Source organism: Macadamia integrifolia, chromosome 2, assembly GCF_013358625.1.
Source record: "Macadamia integrifolia cultivar HAES 741 chromosome 2, SCU_Mint_v3, whole genome shotgun sequence".
NCBI lineage: Eukaryota > Viridiplantae > Streptophyta > Magnoliopsida > Proteales > Proteaceae > Macadamia > Macadamia integrifolia.
In genome coordinates, this window is record NC_056558.1 from 18,243,972 (window position 1) to 18,267,441 (window position 23,470).

The window sequence follows — 23,470 nt, forward strand, 5'->3', positions numbered from 1 at the left end:
TTTTTTTTTTTTTTTTTTGGGTGGGGCGGAGGAGGGATTAGAGCCTAACTTGGCTATGGAATATGGATATCTTTATTTTCAATGGTTTTCATCTGTCCAGTGAAAATACTTCTCCATTGTTAGATGGATGGAATAAGAACTTACTCTCACAGTCTTGAGGTGGAGATGCAGTCTAAGATAAATTGAGATCAATCGTTGAATCTAATGATGATGTCTTCAATGAATTTTAGTTTCTTACTACTTTAATGGTGCTAGATGCCCCGAGTATTTCGTTCTTCCAAACACGTCATCATAGTTGATCAATCTTGGATACAAAAAAGGTAGTCCTTGATCATGAAGGGAACTTATGTACCTTGAAGCCTTCTAATATTCAACAAAAAATAGTTCTGCAAAGACTGGTTGATGATGAACCCTCAAAGCCAATCGAAGCCACACCAATAGTGCAGACACAAGGAGTTGAAAGAGGAAGACATCGGAGAAATTCCTAAGCCTACTGAGGCAGCAAAGCAAGAAATTTTAGATGACATTGCTGGTTCTATCGGAGCTTCATTGCCTACAGTAGAAGGTCAGCCCTTTAAGCCAAAAGCGAGCTTGTAATTCAAGTAACAACAAACACTAGTTGAGTGAAACCCATTCTACAACATGAATTCGTTTTCCTCATAAGTTTCAAGACAGATAACATCAAAGCTTGGTATTTTAAATTTTGTTTGAATTCAAGACAAGAAGTCGTGGACCCGGTCCAAAAAATTGGTCTTATCTTTCTAGTACTAAGTTAAGGACTTCTGCTTTAAGTCTTTTTATTTGTATCGGCTCAATTATAAGGCCCATAATTAGGTCCATATGGGGTACATGAATTTAGTCATTTAATTTGGTATTCTTAGTCTTGGGGGTTAAGTAGTTTTAGTCTAGTAGTTTATCCTTAGACTGCTTTATTTTTTAATCAATGCCATGATATGTTTAGGAATCAGAAGCCAGGTAAAACTATTATATTTCAGGTTTTAAAAATGAGATATAACCCCATCGATTGGTCAGTTTTTGAATAAGAATAGTTATTGAAAATATTTGTAAGAAATCTCTCTCTCATCCCTATGGCTGTCACTCGACTCACTCTTCTTTGGACTGGAACCCTTTCTCACTAACTTTTCTCCCCCTTAGTTTCTACCTTAGTCCCTTATTTGCCCCCTCGCAGGCTGCTGAAATCAGCAAACCACCAATCCAATCTGATCTCTGATTCCTAAACTAGAATCTAAAAATGGCTGCCTCCATCAATCTCAGATACAACCTCTTTCAAGTTGTCCCCTTTCTCTAAATATTCTGTTATTCCTCCCTACCCATGTGGTCCACTAACCCACCTTAACTGTGGATCTTGATAGGAGCTAGAAGCATTCAAAGCCCACAGAAGTGTATTTTTATCCAGCACCACACTGACCAAACAACCCAGTTCTCTTCCATCTCTGATAACTTTCATACAACAGAGTACACCCACGTTATGGACCCAATTTAGAATACTAGTTTAAGAATATTCTCACATTCTACAAGAAATTGACAAAATAAATGTCATGAAGATTAGTGAGTTCCTGTTAATCTCACAAAGCCAAAATTTCTTGCCACGTGGCAGACTTCAATGGATGCGTTAGGTCCATGTGATGGACCTAATCAATCTCACCAATGAAGTTCTGGACTAGTGCAAGTACATGTAAGTGGCTTTCCTCTTTTTTCAGCTATTAACATTTTTTAAGCTTAGCCAAACGGCCACTACATCTATCTTATCTTTTTTTATTCATGAATATATTTACATTGGCCAAAATATTTCACCATAACAACTGAAGTACCAAACATTTCACTTTTGGGACCAAACTGAAACTGGCACCAAAACAAACTTCAGAACTAAGATCTGTATATTAATTTTTTGACATATTTCTAGGATTCAAAGGCAATGCAATAAGAATTTAGAATGTAGGCAGCAAAGCACATTGGAAGCAAATCAGGATGTCAGGACAAGGAGCACTTACACCATGAAAATTGTCAGCACATGAAAAGCTCTTCCTAATTTTCAACAGCACCAAATATGAAATCAGAAATAGAGACGGCTATATGACACATCATCAGCCTGCTACCCTTATCGCACCTATCTCATCCAACTTTGTGCTCTTTTGCTGAAATGATTCAAAGGAAAAGCAGAACACTATTAAAGAAGCAGATGAAATAAGCATGGCTTGTTTCATAAGAACTATAAACTACAGGTTGCATGCACAACCTTCAAGTATATCCAAAAGGACAAATTAGGAAACCTAATTGTGCATCTGTTACCTTACTTTTCTTGTGTCTGTGAATGTCAGCAAGATCTTCACTCCCGTCATGCTTCCTTTTCTGTAACTTATAAATAGACAAAACAAGACAATTATGTGAGACTCTTGAAGATAATAAGTGAAATAAAGTGACAAACTTTAAAATGACATATAAAACAAAAAATTTCTATTATTGAGATTCTGGGATCATAAAAATAAAAATGTTGCCACATGAACCCTGAGATTCCTTGTATTAAAATCATCCTAATACCATAGATACATAGAAAATGCCCATCAAGTCAGAAGTTCCACCCCATCTGTCGTATTGCAATAAGATTCAAATGTCAACATCTGAATGGGCAGTATAAATTGAAGGTAACTGGTCTAGAAAGGAAATTCATTCCTCCAAGGACTTTGTAATGTTGTGGCATCAACATTTCGGCCACCCCTCTTTCGGTGTTATGAAAAAACAATTACCACTCTTGTTTTTCTATGTATTTCAGTGTGAACCCTGTCTGTTTGCTAAGTATTGTCATTCTTGTTATCCTTACCATGGCAATAGATCCACCATCCCTTTTTATATTGTACATACTGATGCTTAGGGCCCTTCTCTCACTACCTCTTTGTTTGTCTATCGTTATTTTGTATGCTTTGTTGATGATTAATCCCACACTACATGGACCTTTTTTATGAAACATAAAAGTGAGGTCTATGATTTCAAAAATTTCTATCAAATGATTCGTACTCAATTTGATACTAAAATTAAAATTATTCATTTTGATAAAGAAGGGGTGAATACTATTGGTATTATCCATAAACTTGCTTGTGTTAACACACCCCAATAAAATGGGATAGTTGAGCGAAAAAATCACCATTTATTGGAAGTTGCTAAAAGTCTATTATTTGGCATGCATGTCCCTAAGACTTTCGTAAGATGCTTTTACTGTTGCCTTCTTAATCAACCGTATGCCCACGAAGCTTCTTGGTTCCAAATCTCCTTTGGATATTTTATCCCCTCAGGCTACTGCGTTCTCTCTTCCCCCCAAGGTGTTTGGGTGTGTTTACAATGTTCATGTCAATAAGCCTGCTCGGACTAAAGTTGACCCTACAACACTCAAATGCTACAAGTGCTACTATTCCTCTTCCTGAAGGCTACTTCTCTCCAAGGATGTCACCTTCTTTGAGTCCTGACCTTTCATTGCTCCTCATCACACCTCCTTCAAGGGGAGCCTAGTGGGAGTAAAAAGTTTGTTGATGTCATCCCTTTTCTTCTACCTTTGCCTATTTCCCCCTTTATCCTTGATGTTGGGAAACACAAAGAACTGGATGTTGTTGATATTGGTGATTATTCAGGTGGTGGTTCTGGTAATGATAAAGGAGTTGTGTATAAAAGAAGGAGAAAGAAGACCTACTAAGAGTCCTCTTTGGATCAACATCCTGAGTTCCACCTGCCTCAGTCAGGTAACATTCTATTGTGATATGGATACAAGGGTAGAATTATCCATAGGGGTACTTTGGTCGTGTATTCATTCTAGATTGTTCTCCATATTATAACTAAAGCTGGTCTGTGTTCCACTAGAAATAAGTTTTTCATTCCAGCATGGTATAATAGCGGGTGAGATCCAAACCCTAAGAATCTCTCTTTCTTCACTCACTCAGATGTAATCTCCCTGATTCTTCTTCTTCTCTAGCCTCTTAGATCTGATCTGCATTTTCCAATGATCTGAGAGACCCAACCCCTTTCTTTCCAAATCAGTTCTCCAAATAGAACTAGGACTAGAACTCCAACATGAAGTAGGACTAATTAACTAGTCATTCACTAATAGGGAAATCTAAATTGACTAAAAAACTGAAATAACATAGGAAATACACAAAACAGGACTCTAACTAACTAATGAATTAAGTCCCGTTTTCCTACTTTCTACCCATATTTTAGGCCCATTAAAGTGGCCCATTACAAAGAAAACCCATGGGATCAAAGGCCCGAAACATACATAACCCAACCCAAGGCTTATTTGCAATAAAATAAGCCCATTAAGTGACTTATCTATATCAACATCTCACCCACAGCTATCTCAACTGTTTGTTCATCCTTTTTCTCAGGAGAATAGAGCAAGCATAGGCTGCAAAATCAATTGTTCGAAACTATTACAATAATCTCTCTTAAATATAGATTCCAAACCTACAACTTAGCAACTAGTTCCCAAACAGGAAACTAAACTAGAAAGGAAACTAAAATAGAATAGCAACTAAACTCAAACTTGTAAATCAACTACTAGGAACATTCTAGAAGGCAGCTCCTCTCTTGCAAAGCATCTTTGACCACTCAAACAAAAGAAAAAAAAACCCAGCTTTACTTGGCGATCGCAAGCAGCAAGCAAGGATCTTCTGCACAGCTATCTTAGGCTGGCTCGATGGGCATCTTTAAGGTCTTCTAGAAGTCCAAATCTAGAAGGAAATATGCACTAATAAAGGGGGTATCCTATGCTGGCTGATGGGCTGCTGATGTGGCCAGCATAGGGCCAAAGCATGGGGACGAGCCAGGCTCGAATAAGCCCAAGGCTGGCTGCCCTTGTTGGCTGGTCTTCTGCTTCCTCCTGCGATATTGAAGACCATGATAGGGATCTACATCAAAAAGTGTGTCTCCTCAAGAAGGCTTTATACGGGCTCAATTAGTCCCCCAAGGCTTGGTTTGAGAAGTTAAAACAGGTTATTCTGAAGAGTGGGTATTGCTAGAGTCAAGCTAATCACGTTTTAGTTACTTGGCAAGGAAATGGTACCATCACAGCCTTTAGTGTCTATGTTGATGACAATGTGGTGATTGGAGATGACAGGGTTGAGATTACTAGGTTGAGGACCTACTTGGCTCAACAGTTTGAGATTAAAGACCTAGGCCCCTTGAAGTATCTCTGGGATTGAAGTGTCAAGGTCTAAAAAAGGGAATAACCATATGTCAAAGAAACCTTGTTCTAGACTTATTGAAAGAAACAGAGATGGGTTGCAAACCAGCAAACTCTCCTATTGATCAGAATCATAAGCTAGCGAAGACTGTGGAACTCCCTTGATGCAAGGAAATACCAGAGCCTTGTGAGGAAGTTGATATTTCTTTCTTTCACTCACCCAGATATCACCTATGCAGTTGGAGGCAAGGTTCAAAATATCATGTTTCGACCCTTGAGGAGATTGAAATTTCGATCTAAATCTGAGAAATTTTACTGGATTGGTGGATACTTTGGTTTCGACCCCCCCCCCAAAATGGTGTTTATTTGCCCTTTTTTTTTTGTACATCCTATTTAGACATTTCTAACCCATTCACATAATTAGTTTCATGAAAAAAACCTATAATCGTACTTTTTTTTTTTTTGTGCCAGGTTGGACCACCACAACGGTGGTCCGAAGGAGAGGTGGGCGCCCAATGGGTAGGGAGTTGGGGGGGGGGGGAGGAAAATGGTGCTTAGCAGCACCGGTGCACCTACAAGGGGAATGGATCCACTGACCTATTCCCTGAGCATGCTCCTACATGAGCAGTGCCAACCGCTGGGCCAAAGCCCAGGTGTGCTATAATCATACTTATGGTGTTGACCAAAGTTTGTTAATGTAAGTTGAGTCGTTAACTGAAACTATACTACATACGAACACATATAAGTTACTAACTAAAAATGTGGAAGACATTATTAAAAGTTTAAGACAGACAAAACATAACGTAAAGGATCCAAAATAAATATAATATTATACAATTCTGAGTTATCTCTCAAGTCTCAAGTCTCAACATTCAACACTCAACACTCAATTCCAAGTAGAGTGTCTAGGATGTCACAGACTTCCATTCCACGAGCTACGTACCATTGCAGATGTCATAGCTGCTCCTCAGAATGCACCACATACAAGTCCCCCATGACATGTTTTGGTAGTCCATCACTACCCATCTATAAGATGCATCATCAACATCAGCTAGGTATCCCAGCTTAGGGAATGTCTCAGTCACAATGACAGGATGTGGATGTGGCACACAAGGTTGGGACGGATACCCAAAGATACTGTCAACAAAAGATGACCCAACACATGAATTACCGTCTTGTCCAAATAAAGTAGAAGATCCACCATATTGTCCATACCCGCGACCATATTCAAATGAACAGGTGCTCTCGGAGGATGGCACACAAGGTTTGGGGAATTGGGATTTACCTTTTTGGTACAAGCCCTCTTCCTTAAGTAGATTTACTATGAATGTACAAGTTCCAAGCTTAAAATGAAGATTTGATGGCACAAGGGTAAAATCTTGAGTGTTTTCCAAAGTTTCCCACTTCATACAGAAAAAATAAGGGGAGGGTCGAAATTTTGAAATAAAAGGCTTCGTTTCCCGTTTAAGAAGGTTTTGTAAAGTCTGACCCATTGGAACGCTCGAAAAATTCCCACATTTCTAGGAAAATCCTCACATTTTGGTCGAAATGTGAAAATTTTGGTTGATACTAGTCGAAACCAGTGAGTTTTAAAAGTCACATGGTATTTCGTATCGGAGTCCTGGGATACCGCAAAAATAAGGACATTCCGACAGTATTAGTATAAACCTTGAACCATGGTTACAGTGGTGAGTTAGTTTATGCATGCACCCAAGAGTGGGGACTTGGATGTTGTATACTGCATCCTCAAATACTTAAAGTCTTCCCTAGTGAAAAGACTATTGTATTTTAAGCATAATTATATGAGGATATAAGGCTCCATTAATGCTGACTAGGCTGGTTCAGTTTTAGAAAACTAAACTGCATCTTGGCATTTTACATTTGTGGGTGGTAACCTGGTCATATAGAGGAGCAAAAAGCATCCAGTTGTAGCTCGATCAAGTGCAAAGGTAGAATTTTGAACAATGTGAACTCCTATGGTTGAGAAGGCTATTCCAAGTGCTAGGGTTTGATACTAAGGCAACTATACATCTCTATTGTGAACAAGTATGCCATATGTATAGGTCAATCTTGTGCAACATGACCAGACGAAGCAAATAGAGGTGGATAGCATAGTTGTCATGGCGTCAAATCGATCCAAGGTGGTGGAGGGGTGGCTAATCGATTTGGCGATGAATCACCCGTTATGGCGTTGCTATGGCGGTCAAATCGCCCATGTGTAATTTTTTATTTTCTTTATTTTCTAAAGTTATTTAGTATGCTACTTTTTTATTCCCCCTATTTTCTAAAGTTATTTAGCATGCTACAACCTATAATATATACCCTATAACAAATGAAACCAACATTAAGCAACATCAAATCATCAAAAATCAAAATAGCCCTATCAAAATCACCCTGCATTTTACAAAAAATTGACTGCCTAGTGAATTAGGCGTGACCTGGTGTCCATGGCGGTGCCATGGCGACGCCTATCAGCCAATGGCGACCGCCATTTGTGAGTCACGTAAATTGTAGCACTGCCATGAACTTCTTTTTCAGCCAGGATGCCAAATCGCCGCCTTGGCGACGCCATGACAACTATGGTGGATGGACACTTCATCATATGCACTCCTTTTGTGAGGGCTGGTAATCAGTTAGCAAATGTCTTCACAAAGGGGCTCACCCATCATTAGTTCCATACCCTATTATGCAAGCTAGGAATGTATGATATTTATTCTCCAGCTTGAGGTAAAGTGTTAGAGTTTAAGGGTACTTTAGGAACTAGTTTATTTACTTGTCTTATCTTGTATTTGTCTTTTTTTGGGGGGTAAAAATAATAAATTCATTACAAAAGGAAGGAATAAGGGGGGATAATATACAAGGCCCCTGAGGGGAAAGAAAGAAAATACAAAGCAAAAGAGAAAGGGTACCAAGCCTAAGGGGGAGGGGGAGGAAGAGGGCAACATGCCGTAAGGGGAGTCGATGTAAATAAGTCATTTAATGGGCTTTCAAGGAATTCGCCACGAAAATAACAGGGCTGAGAATTAGATTGGGCAGCAGTAGCCTCCTTCAATTCTTCGAACTTTAGGTCTATAAATGTATTCTAATGGGAATCCTGTGGAAGGAAGAGCCTTTTTTGGATATATGCAGGGAGGTATTGTGTCGCTAACTTATACTTCATCTCTTCCCAAGTCCTAGGCACATGTCCTCGAACTCGGAGTTGCTTTTCATGGACTCTCCACCATTCCCTAGCATAATCAATCAACCAGAAGCAAACAAATTGAAGTTTTTGTGTCTCTGTCAAGTTATAGTAGTCAATGGAGTTCTAGTCCTACTCCATGTTGGAGTTCTAGTCCTAGTTCTATTTGAAGTCCTACTTGTACTAGGAGTGTATAGTCCTATTTGGAAACTAGCTCCTAGTTGTAGTTTGATTGCTATTTTGCCCTCCATAAATAGAGGAGCATATGTACTCTCAATTCTCAAATTTGAATGAAGAAAGATTGCAATCAATTGTTTAGAGCAGCTGAGATAGCCACCTCCTCTCCCACAATATCTTGTTTTCTCTTTGTTTTCTACTTTAAAATTCTGTCTTTGTTTACTGTTATTGTGAAGAGCTAACAGAATTTCAGATCAGTCCAACAATCCATCGAATTCTGTCCAGCCTTTGTCATTCCCAATCGATCAGCCAAGAAGTCCAGGTTTGACAGCCAATCGACCTCAAGAACCTCCACCACTTGAAGAAAGCTTTGACCAGCATTGTAAGGAACTGTTCTCCTTCACCAGTGGGACACTCGATCCTTCTTGGGGAATCATTCAAGGCTGCCGACTGCTGTTCTTTCAGGTTCTTGGTCACTTTCTCTCTCTTAGGTCTGGTTTTCAAGAAAGTAAATATCTCATCAACCAACCGTCAGAAGTCCTTCAAATTTTTAGGTTTTTGTGCCCTCCCTAGAGACTACCTACACCCAAGAGTGCAGTTCAATTGGAGCTCTACAGACCTGGCTGCACCTCTCTCTCTCCAGCCATATGGCAGGTTTTTCTCTCTCCTATCGGGTTGAGTTTTGGGCTGGTTTTGCTCCTGCATTGCTATTATATCCTTGGGGGTTTATTTGATGGTCTTATTCCCTTGTTTCCTGGTCCTATTTGTCTTGTTTGGGCTCATAAACTGTTGGGGTAGTTTCTTGTAATCTACTCCTACATTAGGAGGGAGGGGGACAGAAGGGTGGAGGAGTTGAGAGTGGAGACCCTAAGAATCAACAATGAGCATGTTCCTAAGGGAGTCCTTTTCAGGAAAGTTTTACGATCTCGATCTCACCCCTAATCACGCTAAGCCAAAAAAGAGAGATCTCGCCGAGATCTTGCATTTTTTTCCCATTCGACTCGGTGGTTGGTCTTTGTGGCCATATGGTCTTTGTAGCTCCTGAAACTTGTTATTTACCCTATCTTAGGCCTTCTAAACATAGTGGAAACATCAGTTTTTTTAAAATCAAACCTAAAATGATGCTTTGATTTCACACCCTATGTAAGTAGTCTCCAACTCTTTGCCTAGGACTAGTATGCTCTATTCCACGATCCGCATTCCCCACACAACATAACATCTAATACTTTTAAAATTTAGAACACATTATCAATTTAAAAAGTGTTAGTAATGATAAGAATTTAAAAGAAATTACATATAATTACTTAATTGTTTAATATTTAACATTGATGACTGATGAGTCACATTCACATACATTGAAATGACATATGATAAGCCACATAACTACATAGGTACAATACATATTACATGTAGTATAGGAATGAAGTTTGGCAAGCAAAAGCACAAAAATCCCATTAACAATGTGTTTTTTTCTTTTTCAAAGTGTAGCGAGATAGGCAAGTTCTAGGCCATTTCTCGATGAGATGGGGTCGAGATAGTGAGATCTCAAGATATGGTTGATTTTGCGTATCGCCAGTTATCTCATCTCGGAAAATCTAAAAAGAGAGATATTAGCGAGATCTCCCCGAGATCTTGAACCATCCTTATAGGTTTATGGGGGAGCAAGTCCAGCTTAGAACTGACATCGAAGAAAATGGCACCAAATCTTGTCAAAAGAGCAAGAGTTGGAGGCCCGTCTTCATTGGCATCCCAGCAATAAGGCTATTACAACCTAAAAAGGCAATCTTTGGGTATAGGGAGGGAAAAAAAAAGGGAGGCTTTGGATGCATCGTCTTAATGAGCATTCACCCTATGTCTCAAATGGAACTTTAGTAAAAAAACCAGTATAATTATGTTGTTTTTCTCCTACATGAAGCATACTGGGCTGTAAATTTGTTGCATGAAGTGCGCATTGAACATTTCGAAAATACGGAAATCCCACATCCTTGTGCAATTTGAATTGCTCCTCTTTTTTTTTTTCTTTTAATGGCTAACCAATTGTTTAGTAACAAATACCATACCATCACAAAAAAGGAGGAAGAAAATCCCAACCTTGTCATGATGTTTCTTTGAGTGGTCAGCACCAGAATCGTGATGCCCACTTTTGTCTTTCTTCTTCTCCTTGTCCTTATCTTTACTCCGGTCCTTGTGGCGGTGTTTATGCTTCTTATGCTCCTTATCCTTTTCCTTATCCCTGTCCTTGTGCTTCTTATGTTTCTTCTCCTTATCTTTAGATTCACTTTTTGATTTACCTGCAACAGTAGGGATCCCCTTTTCTGCCTGTTTAACGATACCACTAAAGTATCAGCAATTCAGATAATGACTATATTATGTATGTTGCACCAATCAAGTCCTCAAAGATTTATCCATGAAAAATATCACCACACGCTAAAAAAAATCCAAGGAAAGTACAACCAAAGGGGAGAGTTCTTACAGACGGCAGATCAATGGGGGTTGTTTCTCTCAGCAGAAAGGCTTCTTTGAGAGTATCCAGGTCAAAAGGCTGTATGAGTGCATTTGTATCTCTTGCATACGAGGTGTCCTGAATGAGCTGGTCCAATTCCATCCCTTCTCCTTTCCTAATTTCTGTGTCACCCACCACATTGTGGAGATAGTGTGTATCGGAGATTGACAAAGGAAGTGACCTCTTGCAGAAGAACTCATGGTGGACTGACAACTTGTAGTGATTAATGAGATCAGCAGCACCAGTAAGTTCTCTGGGCCCTGCAGTTCCAAATAAAAAGGCCTCATTAAATCACAAAGTTCCAAAATTATAACATTGAGATATGATCTGATTAAAATAAAAATAAAAAATAAAAAATTGGTCAAAAAATAATAAATAATAAAAACTGGAATTATAAAAAAATTAATAAAAAATAAAAAGGGCAGATAAGATCTCTCCAAAATTGCCTGCATCCTACATTAAAGCCTTCATGAGGAAAGGTTTAAAGCTTGACTATTTTCCTCACATCAACACCAAAGGGGCAGTTTGGGAAACTGAGAACTAACACTATATGTTCAAACTTTTTAACACAAAAAAATAAATTGTCTTAGGGCTAACCCCTTGCTCAGAAAAAGTGTAACATTAAGACAAAAAAATAAGAAAATCCCAGACACAATAACGTGAATAACCAAGGCGTCAAGTGTAGGTACCGGACAACGTGACAGAAAGATAGTTTTAAGAGATGTCCTGGAGACGCATCGGAGAGATGCTAGATATACTTGGCTATGCATAGATGCGCTTATGACACATGCAAAACAAGTGTTTTTAAGCATTGTGCACCATAAATAAGCAATAAATAATGATCCAACCAATATCAGGTTGTCTCCGTCTCCATGGCATCCATGTGATTCAAATTTTCATTTGCAAGTGCAATATCAAACCTACTAATAACAATTAAGCAAGGAGATTTGGAGAAAAAAAATTATCCACACATACTAGCCCACAGTAATGCTTTGAAGTTCCAGACCAAGCAAGCAATATGCATGTATAAACATACTACTAAGTATAAACATGCATTAAGTAAATACAAATCTATCATACTACTACTAACATAGCAACATTTAGACAAACGTGAAGTACTATTTAATTATCAATAACAAGGGCAAGTGTTTTCTGTCTGAGAGCAGTCCCTATGCCTTAACACAAGCGTATGCGCCCCCAGGAGGGGCACGGTGGTCATTGGGCACCCCCTTGTCTGTGGCGCAGGGGCCATACTCGAACAGGAAACTTTGTCCCTAATAATAAATACTTAGCAACAAACAATTAATACATAATACTTCAAGCTTGTCTAAATGTGATCTCAATGTATAATGCTTTTATAGTTTTACGTATTGTTTACGCATCATATTGACATGATCAATCTAGATACATTCTGATACTCGATACCATGTGAACAGCAGTAAGCTACTAGTATAAATTTTCGAAGTAAAAAAATAAACACACACACACACACACACTAAAGGTTCAGCTCTGGGCAGCCAAAACCTGGGGTTCACAACTAGCTGCTAACAGAAGAGAAGGAAAAAAAAAATGGTGTTCACAACCAGCCTATTAAGATGCCCAAATGGTTCTTGAAACATATACGTAGGACCATAGGACTTTACAAGAAGAACTGGAGACAGCAAGGTGACGCTAAACGATTCCATATAGGTTGCCTCGCTAAATGCTCCAAAAAAGCGGCAACATCAGTTTCAGGAATCCCCAGCATATACACCTTACCTTCGGTCACATTGATCTCTGAAGAACCGATTCATCATCAAACTGCGAAAACCATGGTACAAGATCTTGATAAAAAAACAAACTTGGTCTGACTAGCTCCAAAGTCAAAGCCGATTTCAAAATAGGAAACTTTTGAACTGCCCCAAGAATTAGTTGTAAGAACCACTGTTGGGATCACTCCTTTGGAATGCTGATCAAACCCCAAAAAGCTTGGACTAAGCAGGTCAAGGGCTAGGGAGATCTGATTTCTTTTTTTGGGTGAATAAATAATTCATTACCAAGAAGAAAGGAAAAAATTACAGCCTTTAGAAAAGGGGGAAAAGAAAAGAAAAAGGCCCAGCTCAAGGGCAGGCATTCTTGATGATGGAGCTCGGCAGCTCCAAGGAATTTACAATATGGCAGTTCCTAGTGCAAGGATTACAAGAGGAGGAGATCCGAGAGATCTTTGCTTTGACATCGAAAGAGATGGAACACCAAATCTTATCCAGAGAGTGAGATTCAGAGGTCCATTTCCTATGATTTCTTTCCATCCAAATCTGTTTGATTGTTGCACAGAAGGCGAGCTTTCCCACTAGGTCACAAATAGACTTGCCTCAGAAGGTCATGTCCATCCAGATCCATTCTCTATGAAGAGGGAGGATTCTTCTAGTAGCAGGCCAACATTTGGCAAGTATCATTTTCCAGATGGATTTGGAGATTGTGCAAGCGAAGAAGAGGTGATCCACAGATTCTGGCTAATTCCCACAAAGGATGCACATTGGATCAACCGGGATGCCTTTTTGGATGAGGAAACTATGCATAGCCAAGGAGTTAGTGAATTCTCTCCAGACCGTGAAGCTATGCCGGGGAATGTGATGCGGAAACCAAAGGAGATTGTGCCAAGGTGTGGCTGGACCATGAATCCTAACAAAATCCCAAGCAGCACTAGCAGAGAAGATCTTGGAAGAAGAGGGAATCCAAAGAGTAGAGTCATGTCTTTGCCTCTAGGTGTCCAAGATGACCGGAAAGGAGTTCCAAATATCGACAAGCTGGCATGAGGGAAGTGCTGGGGGAGACCAAGAACCAGAAGATATAATGTCTGCCACCAAGGAGAGCTTGGGCAATCTAGAGTAATATATATATTTCTGGTGCTAGCAGCATGGTAAGGGCATGGTAAATGACTCATTTGGGGTGCCATAGATCAAGCCAAAGAAAGGTAGACAACTCATTACCGACTTGAGAAGAGATAGCCGAGGAGGGTTGGAGGCGGGTGGCCATGATCTTACTCCAACCACATGAAGCATCAGCATGGGTTTTCACTGCCCAAAAGGAGTAGGACCTAAGGAGGTTTGAGTACACCCACTTGACCCATATACTATCATTCTTGGAGATAATCTTCTAGGCCAGCTTAATGATTCCAACAGAATTCACCTCTTTGATCCTGCTTAGGCCCAAACCTCTTTCATTTTTGGGAAGGCAAACAGCAGCCCATCTAGCAGGGCGAAGGAATCTCATACACTCACTTCCTTTCCACAAGAAGGAAGCAAAAATGTGCTCAAGCTTGGAAATGATGGATTCCGGCAATCCGAATGTACCAGATCAAATGATTTCTTGATTCCTGCCCATAAGAAAAACCACCAAAACAGAATTCGATGAGCTATTTGTGTCTTCTGGTCTTCCACAGTAGCACCTCAGATTGGTTGGTGATCTTTGTAACAAACTTCTTTAATAAACAAGTAACCAAATAACAGAAAGAATAAAGTAGAAACCAAAAATTAATAGAGGGGAGAGGGTGAGGGGTAAGGGAATGGCTATCTCAGCCTGAGTCTCTCACCCTCAACTCTCACAGTTGATGAATAAACCTTTCATAGGCCCAAGAGTAAAGCATTGCTCACTAATAAAATTCATTAATCTTGACTAAAGCATTACAAACAATATTGGCCTCTTATATAGACTCTCAAGTTGATTATAAATAAGAAACTTTTAAATTAGGTAACTTCTGAAAAATAGAAACTAAGACTTAAAGACTAGTATTTTGTAAACCAAACTACTTGCTAACCAAGAAAACATTAAAACAAAACAAAAAAGCTATTATTCTAATATCACCAAACAATGGAAATTAATTGTCATCTAGAACAAATCCAAAAAGGAAACAAATCATATGACTACTATTTGATAGAGGGCCTGTAGAGAAAAGAGAGAAATCTCTGAGAGAAATCAAAGTTGCAGGGGAGAAGAGAAGAATAACACAATGAGGGGGGAAAGGGGTCACATGTCTTGCACCATACCCAGCACTAAAACATTCAATTCAATTCATCATTCAAATCTGTCTAATAAATTGGGTTGCATGCCTTTATATAATAAACTGAAACTAAACTTGCCTAATTAAAATCTAAAACTGAAATAGCAACTACTAATCACTTCCTCAACTCTAACTAACAAAATTAGAAACAAAATAAACTCAAATTGGTAACTCCCTAATGGACTATCAACTACCCAAAATAAAAAGATTGCAAGTAATCTCCAAACAAAATAAAATCCTAAAGATCCTAATGAATCCAAAAATTCAGTTGGGCCTGGTTCATCTCGGTTGAGATTTCTCAAAGTGTCAACCTAGTTCAGACTCGATTCTGCATCAACTCCCCCGATGTTGAGAAAAACTCGTCCACAAGTTTTAAAAAAAAAATAACAATAAAAACTCACGAACAAGGGTGAATTGCTCATCGTCTGCATTGCGAACAAAATCCATGATGTGAAGCTTTGGAGGTGTATTCAAGCCCGAAAAATTACGGGGAAGAACGAATTCATGATGATGAACAACTGGCACTGCATTGATGTCCTTCATTACTTGATCCACAATTTTCTCACTTTCTATTGTCATCACCTGTTCCACAATAGGACGGTCTTTCACTTGTGTTGAACTGTTAATGCATCTGGTTCGTCTTGTGGTTGTACTATGGGTATCACTTTCTTCGACTCAACCAATCCAATAAGATTAAATTTTTTATGCATGTGGTAAGCCTAGAGGGTGCACAAATTGTTGTCACAATCAAGGATGCCGTCTCGTTGTTCCAACCAGCCTCGACCCAATATAATGATGTACTGCGAAGAGTCAAACACTTCACAAAAAGCACCATCATAATAATGAAAAACAGAAAATTCAACAAATACATCATCCTCTCACTAAAAAATGATCTGATTGGTCTTTGACAACATATCCACACACATCGTGAGACAAAATTGTTATGTTGTCTCTCATTAATCAATAAACGAGCAGGTTTCCCATTTGGCAATCGCACTCTGAATCTGAACAGAAAAGGTTCCATGACAATAATAAAACTCCCAAATAAAATGAGGGGCAAGATAGTAAATAAACGGAAGTTGATAATGGGATGGTAGAATTGTAATTTGATAAGTTCAATAAGAAAAGTTACTACTCATATGAGTGAAGAGCACTTGGAAGCTAAAAGAATTTTAGGACCAAAAGGGAATAGGGGGGAATGAGAAGGGCAGTTTTGCAAGAAGAGAGGGATTTATTTAATGAAGTACAAAAGAGAGGAAGTGGGGTTGGTATTACCGTAGCTGCACAGGTGGTTACTTTATTTCATTTTTTTTTTCTTGTTGGAGTTGGAAAAAGCCAGCACGGTGCTCTGTTCTATCGACCCAGGGAACCAGCAAGAGAGGCTGGCTACGCAACAGTGTATGGATCGATGTGAGGAAGGGAAGAGGAATTGCAAGGGCCAGCTGTGGGACTGCGACTTCAACGAAGGTTGTTGATTCCAGAAATAGACTCGCGGCTGGAAGGCAGAAGACCAGAAACCAGGTATATTCTAATCTCAATCTCGCACTCTCTCTTCTCTTCGTCTTCTCTCTTTTGCAGCGATTTTTTTTTTCTTGCTTGACTACAGTCAAAAACCCCAGGAGGGGTTGGTTGAGCTCACGGCTAGAGCACGGCTAGAGCTCCAATCTTTTTTTTTTTTTTTCTTTTCACTTGTTGCTTGCGGAACCCTAAGTGAGGGCGATCGAAGAGAAAAAGAAAAGAAAGGGTGGTGGAGATTTCATTGGGCAGATTCGAATGGAGGATGGGTTTTGGTAGGAAACAAAGGAGAAAAAAAAAAATCTTTTTCCGGGTCGCAAAAGGGGTGGTGGTTAGGGAAGAGGCGCTACAAGGGAATAAGCTGGGTTTCTATTCCCTGGTCTAAACAGAGTTTTTTTTTTTTTTTTTTTGTTCTCAGTCTTGGCAGAAACCAGAATTTAGAAGGGGAAGAAGATAGGGAAGGAAAATAGGAACTGAGAAGGAGAGGATCCTTTGGCTCTAATACCACTAGATGGAGGGCCTGTAGAAAAAATGGAGAAATCTCTGAGAGAAATCAGAGTTGTAGGGGAGAAGAGAAGAATAGCACAAAAAGGGACAAAGGGGTCACACGTCTTGCACCATACCCGGTACTAAAACCTTCAATTCAATTCATCATTCAAATCTATGTAATAAATTGGGTTGCATGCCTTTATATAATAAACTAAAACTAAAACTTGCCTATTTAAAATCTAAAATTGAAATAGCAACTACTAATCACTTCCTCAAGTCTAACTAATAAAATTAAAAACGAAAAAAACTCAAATTGGGAACTTCCTAATGGATTGTCAATTACCCAAAATAAAAGATGGCAAATAATCCCCAAAAAAAAAAAAAATCCGAAAGATCCTAATGAATCCAAAAATCCAATTGGGCCTGGTTCATCTTGGTTGAGATTTCTCGAAGTGTCAACCTGTCAGCCTTGATTTTGCATCACTCTTGCTGAAATCGATGTGTTATAGGACATTTGATGGGGTAACCTTAGGGAAGAGGGAGAAAACCAGAATAGTAGGAGGGAGAAAGAGTAAACGCACAAATCAAACTAACTTCTCATTCAAAATAATTTCACTCTAATATGAAACGATGAGTGCATGCAAATTTATAAAGGGAAAATCAGAATAGTACTCCTTAGACTCTTACACTGACACAGACTCCTACTTTTCTATCTCATACGTATCCTGCCCAAAACAAACTTAAGAAAATAAAAGACTTAATATTAAATTAGACTCTTCCCACCCCTAGGCTAGACTGGTTCTTCTTGGCCCTTGGCTTCCACAGNCATCCTCTCACTAAAAAATGATCTGATTGGTCTTTGACAACATATCCACACACATCGTGAGACAAAATTGTTATGTTGTCTCTCATCAATCAATAAACGAGCAGGTTTCCCATTTGGCAATCGCACTCTGAATCTGAACACAAAAGGTTCCATGACAATAATAAAACGCCCAAATAAAATGAGGGGCAAGATAGTAAATAAATGGAAGTTGATAATGGGATGGTAGAATTGTAATTTGATAAGTTCAATAAGAAAAGTTACTACTCATATGAGTGAAGAGCACTTGGAAGCTAAAAGAATTTTAGGACCAAAAGGGAATAGGGGGGAATGAGAAGGGCAGTTTTGCAAGAAGACAGGGATTTATTTAATGAAGTACAAAAGAGAGGAAGTGGGGTTGGTATTATCGTAGCTGCACAGGTGGTTACTTTATTTCATTTTTTTTTTTTCTTGTTGGAGTTGGAAAAAACCAGCACGGTACTCTGTTTTATCGACCCAGGGAACCAGCAAGAGAGGCTGGCTTACGCAACAGTGTATGGATCGATGTGAGGAAGGGAAGAGGAATTGCAAGGGCCAGCTGTGGGACTGCAACTTCAACGAAGGTTGTTGATTCCAGAAATAGACTCGCAGCTGGAAGGCAGAAGACCAGAAACCAGGTATATTCTAATCTCAATCTCACACTCTCTCTTCTCTTCGTCTTCTCTCTTTTGCAGCAATTTTTTTTTTCTTGCTTGACTACAGTCAAAAACCCTACGAGGGGTTGGTTGAGCTCACGGCTAGAGCTCCAATCTTTTTTTTTTTTTTTTTTCTTTTCACTTGATGCTTGCGGAACCCTAAGTGAGGGCGTTCGAAGAGAAAAAGAAGAGAAAGGGTGGTGGGGATTTCATTGGGCAGATTCGAATGGAGGATGGGTTTTGGTAGGAACAAAGGAGAAAAAAAAAATTCTTTTTCCTGGTCGCAAAAGGGGTGGTGGTTAGGGAAGAGGCGCTGCAAGGGAATAAGTTGGGTTTCTGTTCTCTGGTCTAAACAGAGTTTTTTTTTTTTTTTCTTTTTTTTTTTTCTTTTTTTGTTCTCAGTCTTGGCAGAAACCAGAATTTAGAAGGGGAAGAAGATAGGGAAGGAAAATAGGAACTAAGAAGGAGAGGATCCTTCGGCTCTAATACCACTAGATGGAGGGCCTGTAGAGAAAATGGAGAAATCTCTGAGAGAAATCAGAGTTGCAAGGGAGAAGAGAAGAATAGCACAAAGAGGGAGAAAGGAGTTACACGTCTTGCACCACACCCGGTACTAAAACCTTCAATTCAATTCATCATTCAAATCTATGTAATAAATTGGGTTGCATGCCTTTATATAATAAACTAAAACTAAAACTTGCCTATTTAAAATCTAAAATTGAAATAGCAACTACTAATCACTTCCTCAAGTCTAACTAATAAAATTAGAAACGAAAAAAACTCAAATTGGGAACTTCCTAATGGATTGTCAATTACCCAACCATAGTTTTTAAGGCGCTGGTAAGGCGACGCCTTAGCAACGCCTTAGAGCTGATGCGGTCTAAATATGGTAAGGCAATGCTCCGCCTTATGTGATGTGGCGCCTTATGGGTTTTTTTTTTTTTTAAACACATTTTAAAATTACTTGATGAAGATTCCAAATATAGATTTTTTATTGGTAGGTGTATGGTTTTGTTAACACTTGAGATGTATGAGATCAGCTTTACTCCACCAAAAATAACCAAAACAAACAAAACAAAAACACGATTCACAAACAGGGTTTGGATTTTGTCAAGGGTTTTAAGAAAGGGCTTTGAGAAGGAATCAAGGAACAAGGAAGAACCACTGATCCAAGCGACCATTTTGCTCCGGTGAGCTTGTTCCGGCAGCGGTGATGATGTAATACTAAAATTGAGGAAGCTCAAAACAGTACCAGGGTAGGATCTTTTCTCAGAGAATAGGGAATTCTAGATATGGAGAATAGGATATTGCTAAAATTTGTTGAAAGATGAAAATGATGGAACAATAAACAATAAAATAACACCCGGGCTTCACACCGCAAGGTGGATCGACTGGATCAAACACCAACCTGCCTTGATCAAACACAAGGGATTTCTTGAGCAAACACAAGAGATTCTTGATCAAACACAAGAAAAAAGTTGCATAAGCAAACTTTGTTTTAAATTCTGAGTTGTCCTTGAATGCTTACAATTGATCCTTATTTATAGGACCAACTCAACAAAACATTACATACCCAACTTCCAACTAACAATAGTAGAAAGTCTTCACTCATTAAAGTTGGGGTAGGAAAGTCTTCACCTTCCAACTACTAAAGTTGAAAAAGTCTTCACTTACCAACTACCAAAAGTAAAAAAATCCTCACCTCTTAAAGTGGGAATGGGAAGTCTTCACCCCCAACTACCAAAGGTGGAAAAGTCTTCACCCATCATCACTTACAAAAGTGAATTGATCCCCCCATTTAGAAAAGTAAAAAAGTAAAAGTAAAAGTAACTTCTAACCACTTAAATTGAACCGATATTTGACCAACATGGACCATGATTCAATTGGAACTAAACTAAGACAAAAAACATGAAATAAAAACTAAGTATGAAAATTAATAAGCATCAACAAGGTAAAGCCACATGCTAGTTACTCTTGTTGGCCTTCTTCCTACGGATGTAGGTCAGATCTGCATCAGGTGAGCTTCATTCTTCTTTAACAGAAGTAGAAATATAGTGGATGACTTTAGGGCTTAGGCACTCATTTTGGCATCATAGAGGTAAGTATAATAAATACTTGTATTTTTTATGTCTTCTTTTCTTTATATTTATAATTTTGTTTCATAATTATGTATTTATATTATATGTTAATATGATTGATGATTGATGAACTTAGTTTATTCACTTTATTGATTTGTTTTCTTAATGAATATCTTACATTGGTATGAATATGAACCTTTAATATTTATTTAACATATGAGTAATAGGATTCAACTAGGATTTTAGCCAAATAGATTGGTTTTATAAAAAAAATTACATAGGAACGCTTTAGTCGATAAGGCGACGCTTTATGCCCGCCTTATCCCTAAGGCGCTCCGAAAGACCCTCAAACGCCTCCGTCGCCTTACCGCCTTAAAAACTATGTACCCAACATAAAAGATGGCAAATAATCCCAAAAAAAAATAAAATCCGAAAGATCCTAATGAATCCGAAAATCCAATTGGACCTGGTTTATCTTGGTTGAGATTTCTCGAAGTGTCAACCCGTCAGCCTCGATTTTGCATCACTCTTGCTGAAATCGATGTGTTATAGGAGGTTTGATGGGGTAACCTTAGGGAAGAAGGAGAAAACCAGAATAGTAGGAGGGAGAAAGAGTAAACGCACAAATCAAACTAACTTCTCATTCAAAATAATTTCACTCTAATATGAAACGATGAGTGCATGCAAATTTATAAAGGGAAAATCAGAATAGTACTCCTTAGACTCTTACACTGACACAGACTCCTACTTTTCTATCTCATACGTATCCTGCCCAAAACAAACTTAAGAAAATAAAAGACTTAATATTAAATTAGACTCCTTCCCACCCCTAGGCTAGACTAGTTCTTCTTGGCCCTTGGCTTCCACAGCCAGTCATGTTGGTCCAACCAGGTAAGTGCAGCTGTATCTACATCAAGATTTCTTCTTGAGCTTTCTTCCTTCCAATTTGAAGGGATAACTTGCAAGCCTTCTAGAAGATCTTCACAAGACAAATCTAGGAAAGGGATATGTTGCTCGATGGAGAGGAGGATATGCCTTGCTTGCTATGCAGAACCTATTGACCAAGAGAAGGAACCAGGTTTGTCCAAATCTGGTCTAGATCGATAGCAGCCTGGACCAAAGAAAACCAGACCTGTTATTCGTATTCTGAGATACGAATGCACATCACACAAGAATGCCGTTATTCGTATTCTGAGATATCTCAAGAAGGCTCTAGGTCGCGGTCTAATGTACTTTGTTCATGGATATGACCGTATTATGGGTTTGTGTGATGTTGATTGGGCTTGATCTCCCGTTGATAAGTGATCAACTATTGGGTACTGTACATTTGTTGATGGTAACCTTGTGTCTTGGAAGAGCAAGAAGCAAGCTATTGTGGCTAGTTCAAGGGGATATTTTGAGTATCGTGCCTTGGCTCATGCCACTTGTGAGTTGATATGGGTGAAGCAGTTGTTGGCATAACTTGGGTTTGAGGGCACTTCTTCTATGCAGTTGTGGTGATAACCAAGTTGCAATTCATATTACATCAAATCCAACGTTCCATAAGAGAACAGAGCATATTGAGAAGGATTGTCACTTTGTTCAGGAAAATTTACAACAAGGAGTTAACTTCACAAGTCATGTACGCCCAAGAGAACAACTTGCAGATCTTTTCACAAAGTCATTGGGGAATGATAAAGTTGATTATATTTGCAACAAGTTGAGCATGATTAACATCTATGCTCTAGCTTGAGGGAGAGTGTTAGAAACTATTATCGTAAAAAGAGAGGGGGTGTGACTTGCTCTTTAGCACAAGTAACGACTCTTCTTCCTACTGGGTTATGGTCTTTTTTTAGACTTTAGTTCCTAGTAAAACTATAAGACTGGTGCAATATGTTTTCTATTTAATGGATTAAGGAGGGCAGCCCCAACCAAATCTCTAGACATCTAATGATACCAAGGATGCACATTATTTGTATAAGTTAATGGATGAGGTTATAGTTGAGGTAGGTAAGAGAATGTCGTCCACGCAGTGACTGACAATGCAACAAATTTAAAAAAAGTTGGTTGCATGACGCAAGGATGATCACCAACTTCATCCATAATCACAATTGGGTTTTCGTATAGATGAGGTGGCACACAAGAGGGCAGCCCCAACCAAATCGACTTAGGACCCTCTCTCCAGACATCTAATGATACCAAGGATGCACATTATTTGTATAAATTAATGGATGAGGTTGTCGAGGAGATAGGGTAAGAGAACGTCATCCAGGTAGTGACTGACAATGAAACAAATTAAAAAAAAAAAAAAAATGGTTTCATGCTTATATTGAAGAGTAATTTATTTTGGACACTATGTGCAACTCATTCTATTGATTTGATGTTCAAGGACATTGGAGATATGCCCAATGTGCAGAAAGCAGTTAATTGACGCAAGGATGATCACCAACTCCATCTATAATCACAATTGGGTTTTGGTATTGATGAGGAGGCACAAAAGAGGGGATTTAGTGAGGCCTACTTAAGATGCTCACCCTACCAAGTGGTTTGAGTAGTAGATACACAGGGACTAAAGTTAGAAAAAAATTGTTCAAGATAGTCACCTCCACAAAGTTTTGGCAAAGGGTGCGTTGACTTCATTTGATTATGTACCCACACTTTTGTCTTCTTAAAGAAGTTGATGGGGATAAGGTGTAGACCATGGGTAGGATGGTGCTTGGCATGGAAATAGTTAAGCAAAAGATAGCTAATGACAAAGCAACGTCAAGCAAGAAGCATTTAAAAATTATAGAAGACCAATGGGAAAGGATGTTGGTTGAAGACATTC

At 38.9% G+C, this 23,470-nt stretch overlaps 1 protein-coding gene across 6 annotated transcripts in view; it reads right to left on the bottom strand.

Annotated features, from left to right (window-relative positions):
* The window catches only part of LOC122058937 (mediator of RNA polymerase II transcription subunit 19a), a 44,462-nt gene that overhangs the window by 3,212 nt on the left and 17,780 nt on the right, over nucleotides 1-23,470 (bottom strand). For 2 of the 6 annotated variants that reach the window (XM_042621682.1, XM_042621676.1), the window contains exons 4-7: nucleotides 11,017-11,306; nucleotides 10,635-10,862; nucleotides 2,316-2,376; nucleotides 2,013-2,156 (exon numbers count right to left, since the gene is read on the bottom strand). In XM_042621682.1, the coding sequence (XP_042477616.1) occupies nucleotides 2,134-2,156; nucleotides 2,316-2,376; nucleotides 10,635-10,862; nucleotides 11,017-11,306 (602 nt within the window). In that variant the 3' untranslated portion in view covers nucleotides 2,013-2,133. Of the gene's footprint in view, nucleotides 1-2,012; nucleotides 2,157-2,310; nucleotides 2,377-10,634; nucleotides 10,863-11,016; nucleotides 11,307-23,470 lie in introns of all 6 variants that reach the window. The other 4 variants (XM_042621660.1, XM_042621654.1, XM_042621688.1 and 1 more) reach the window with 3 other exon arrangements.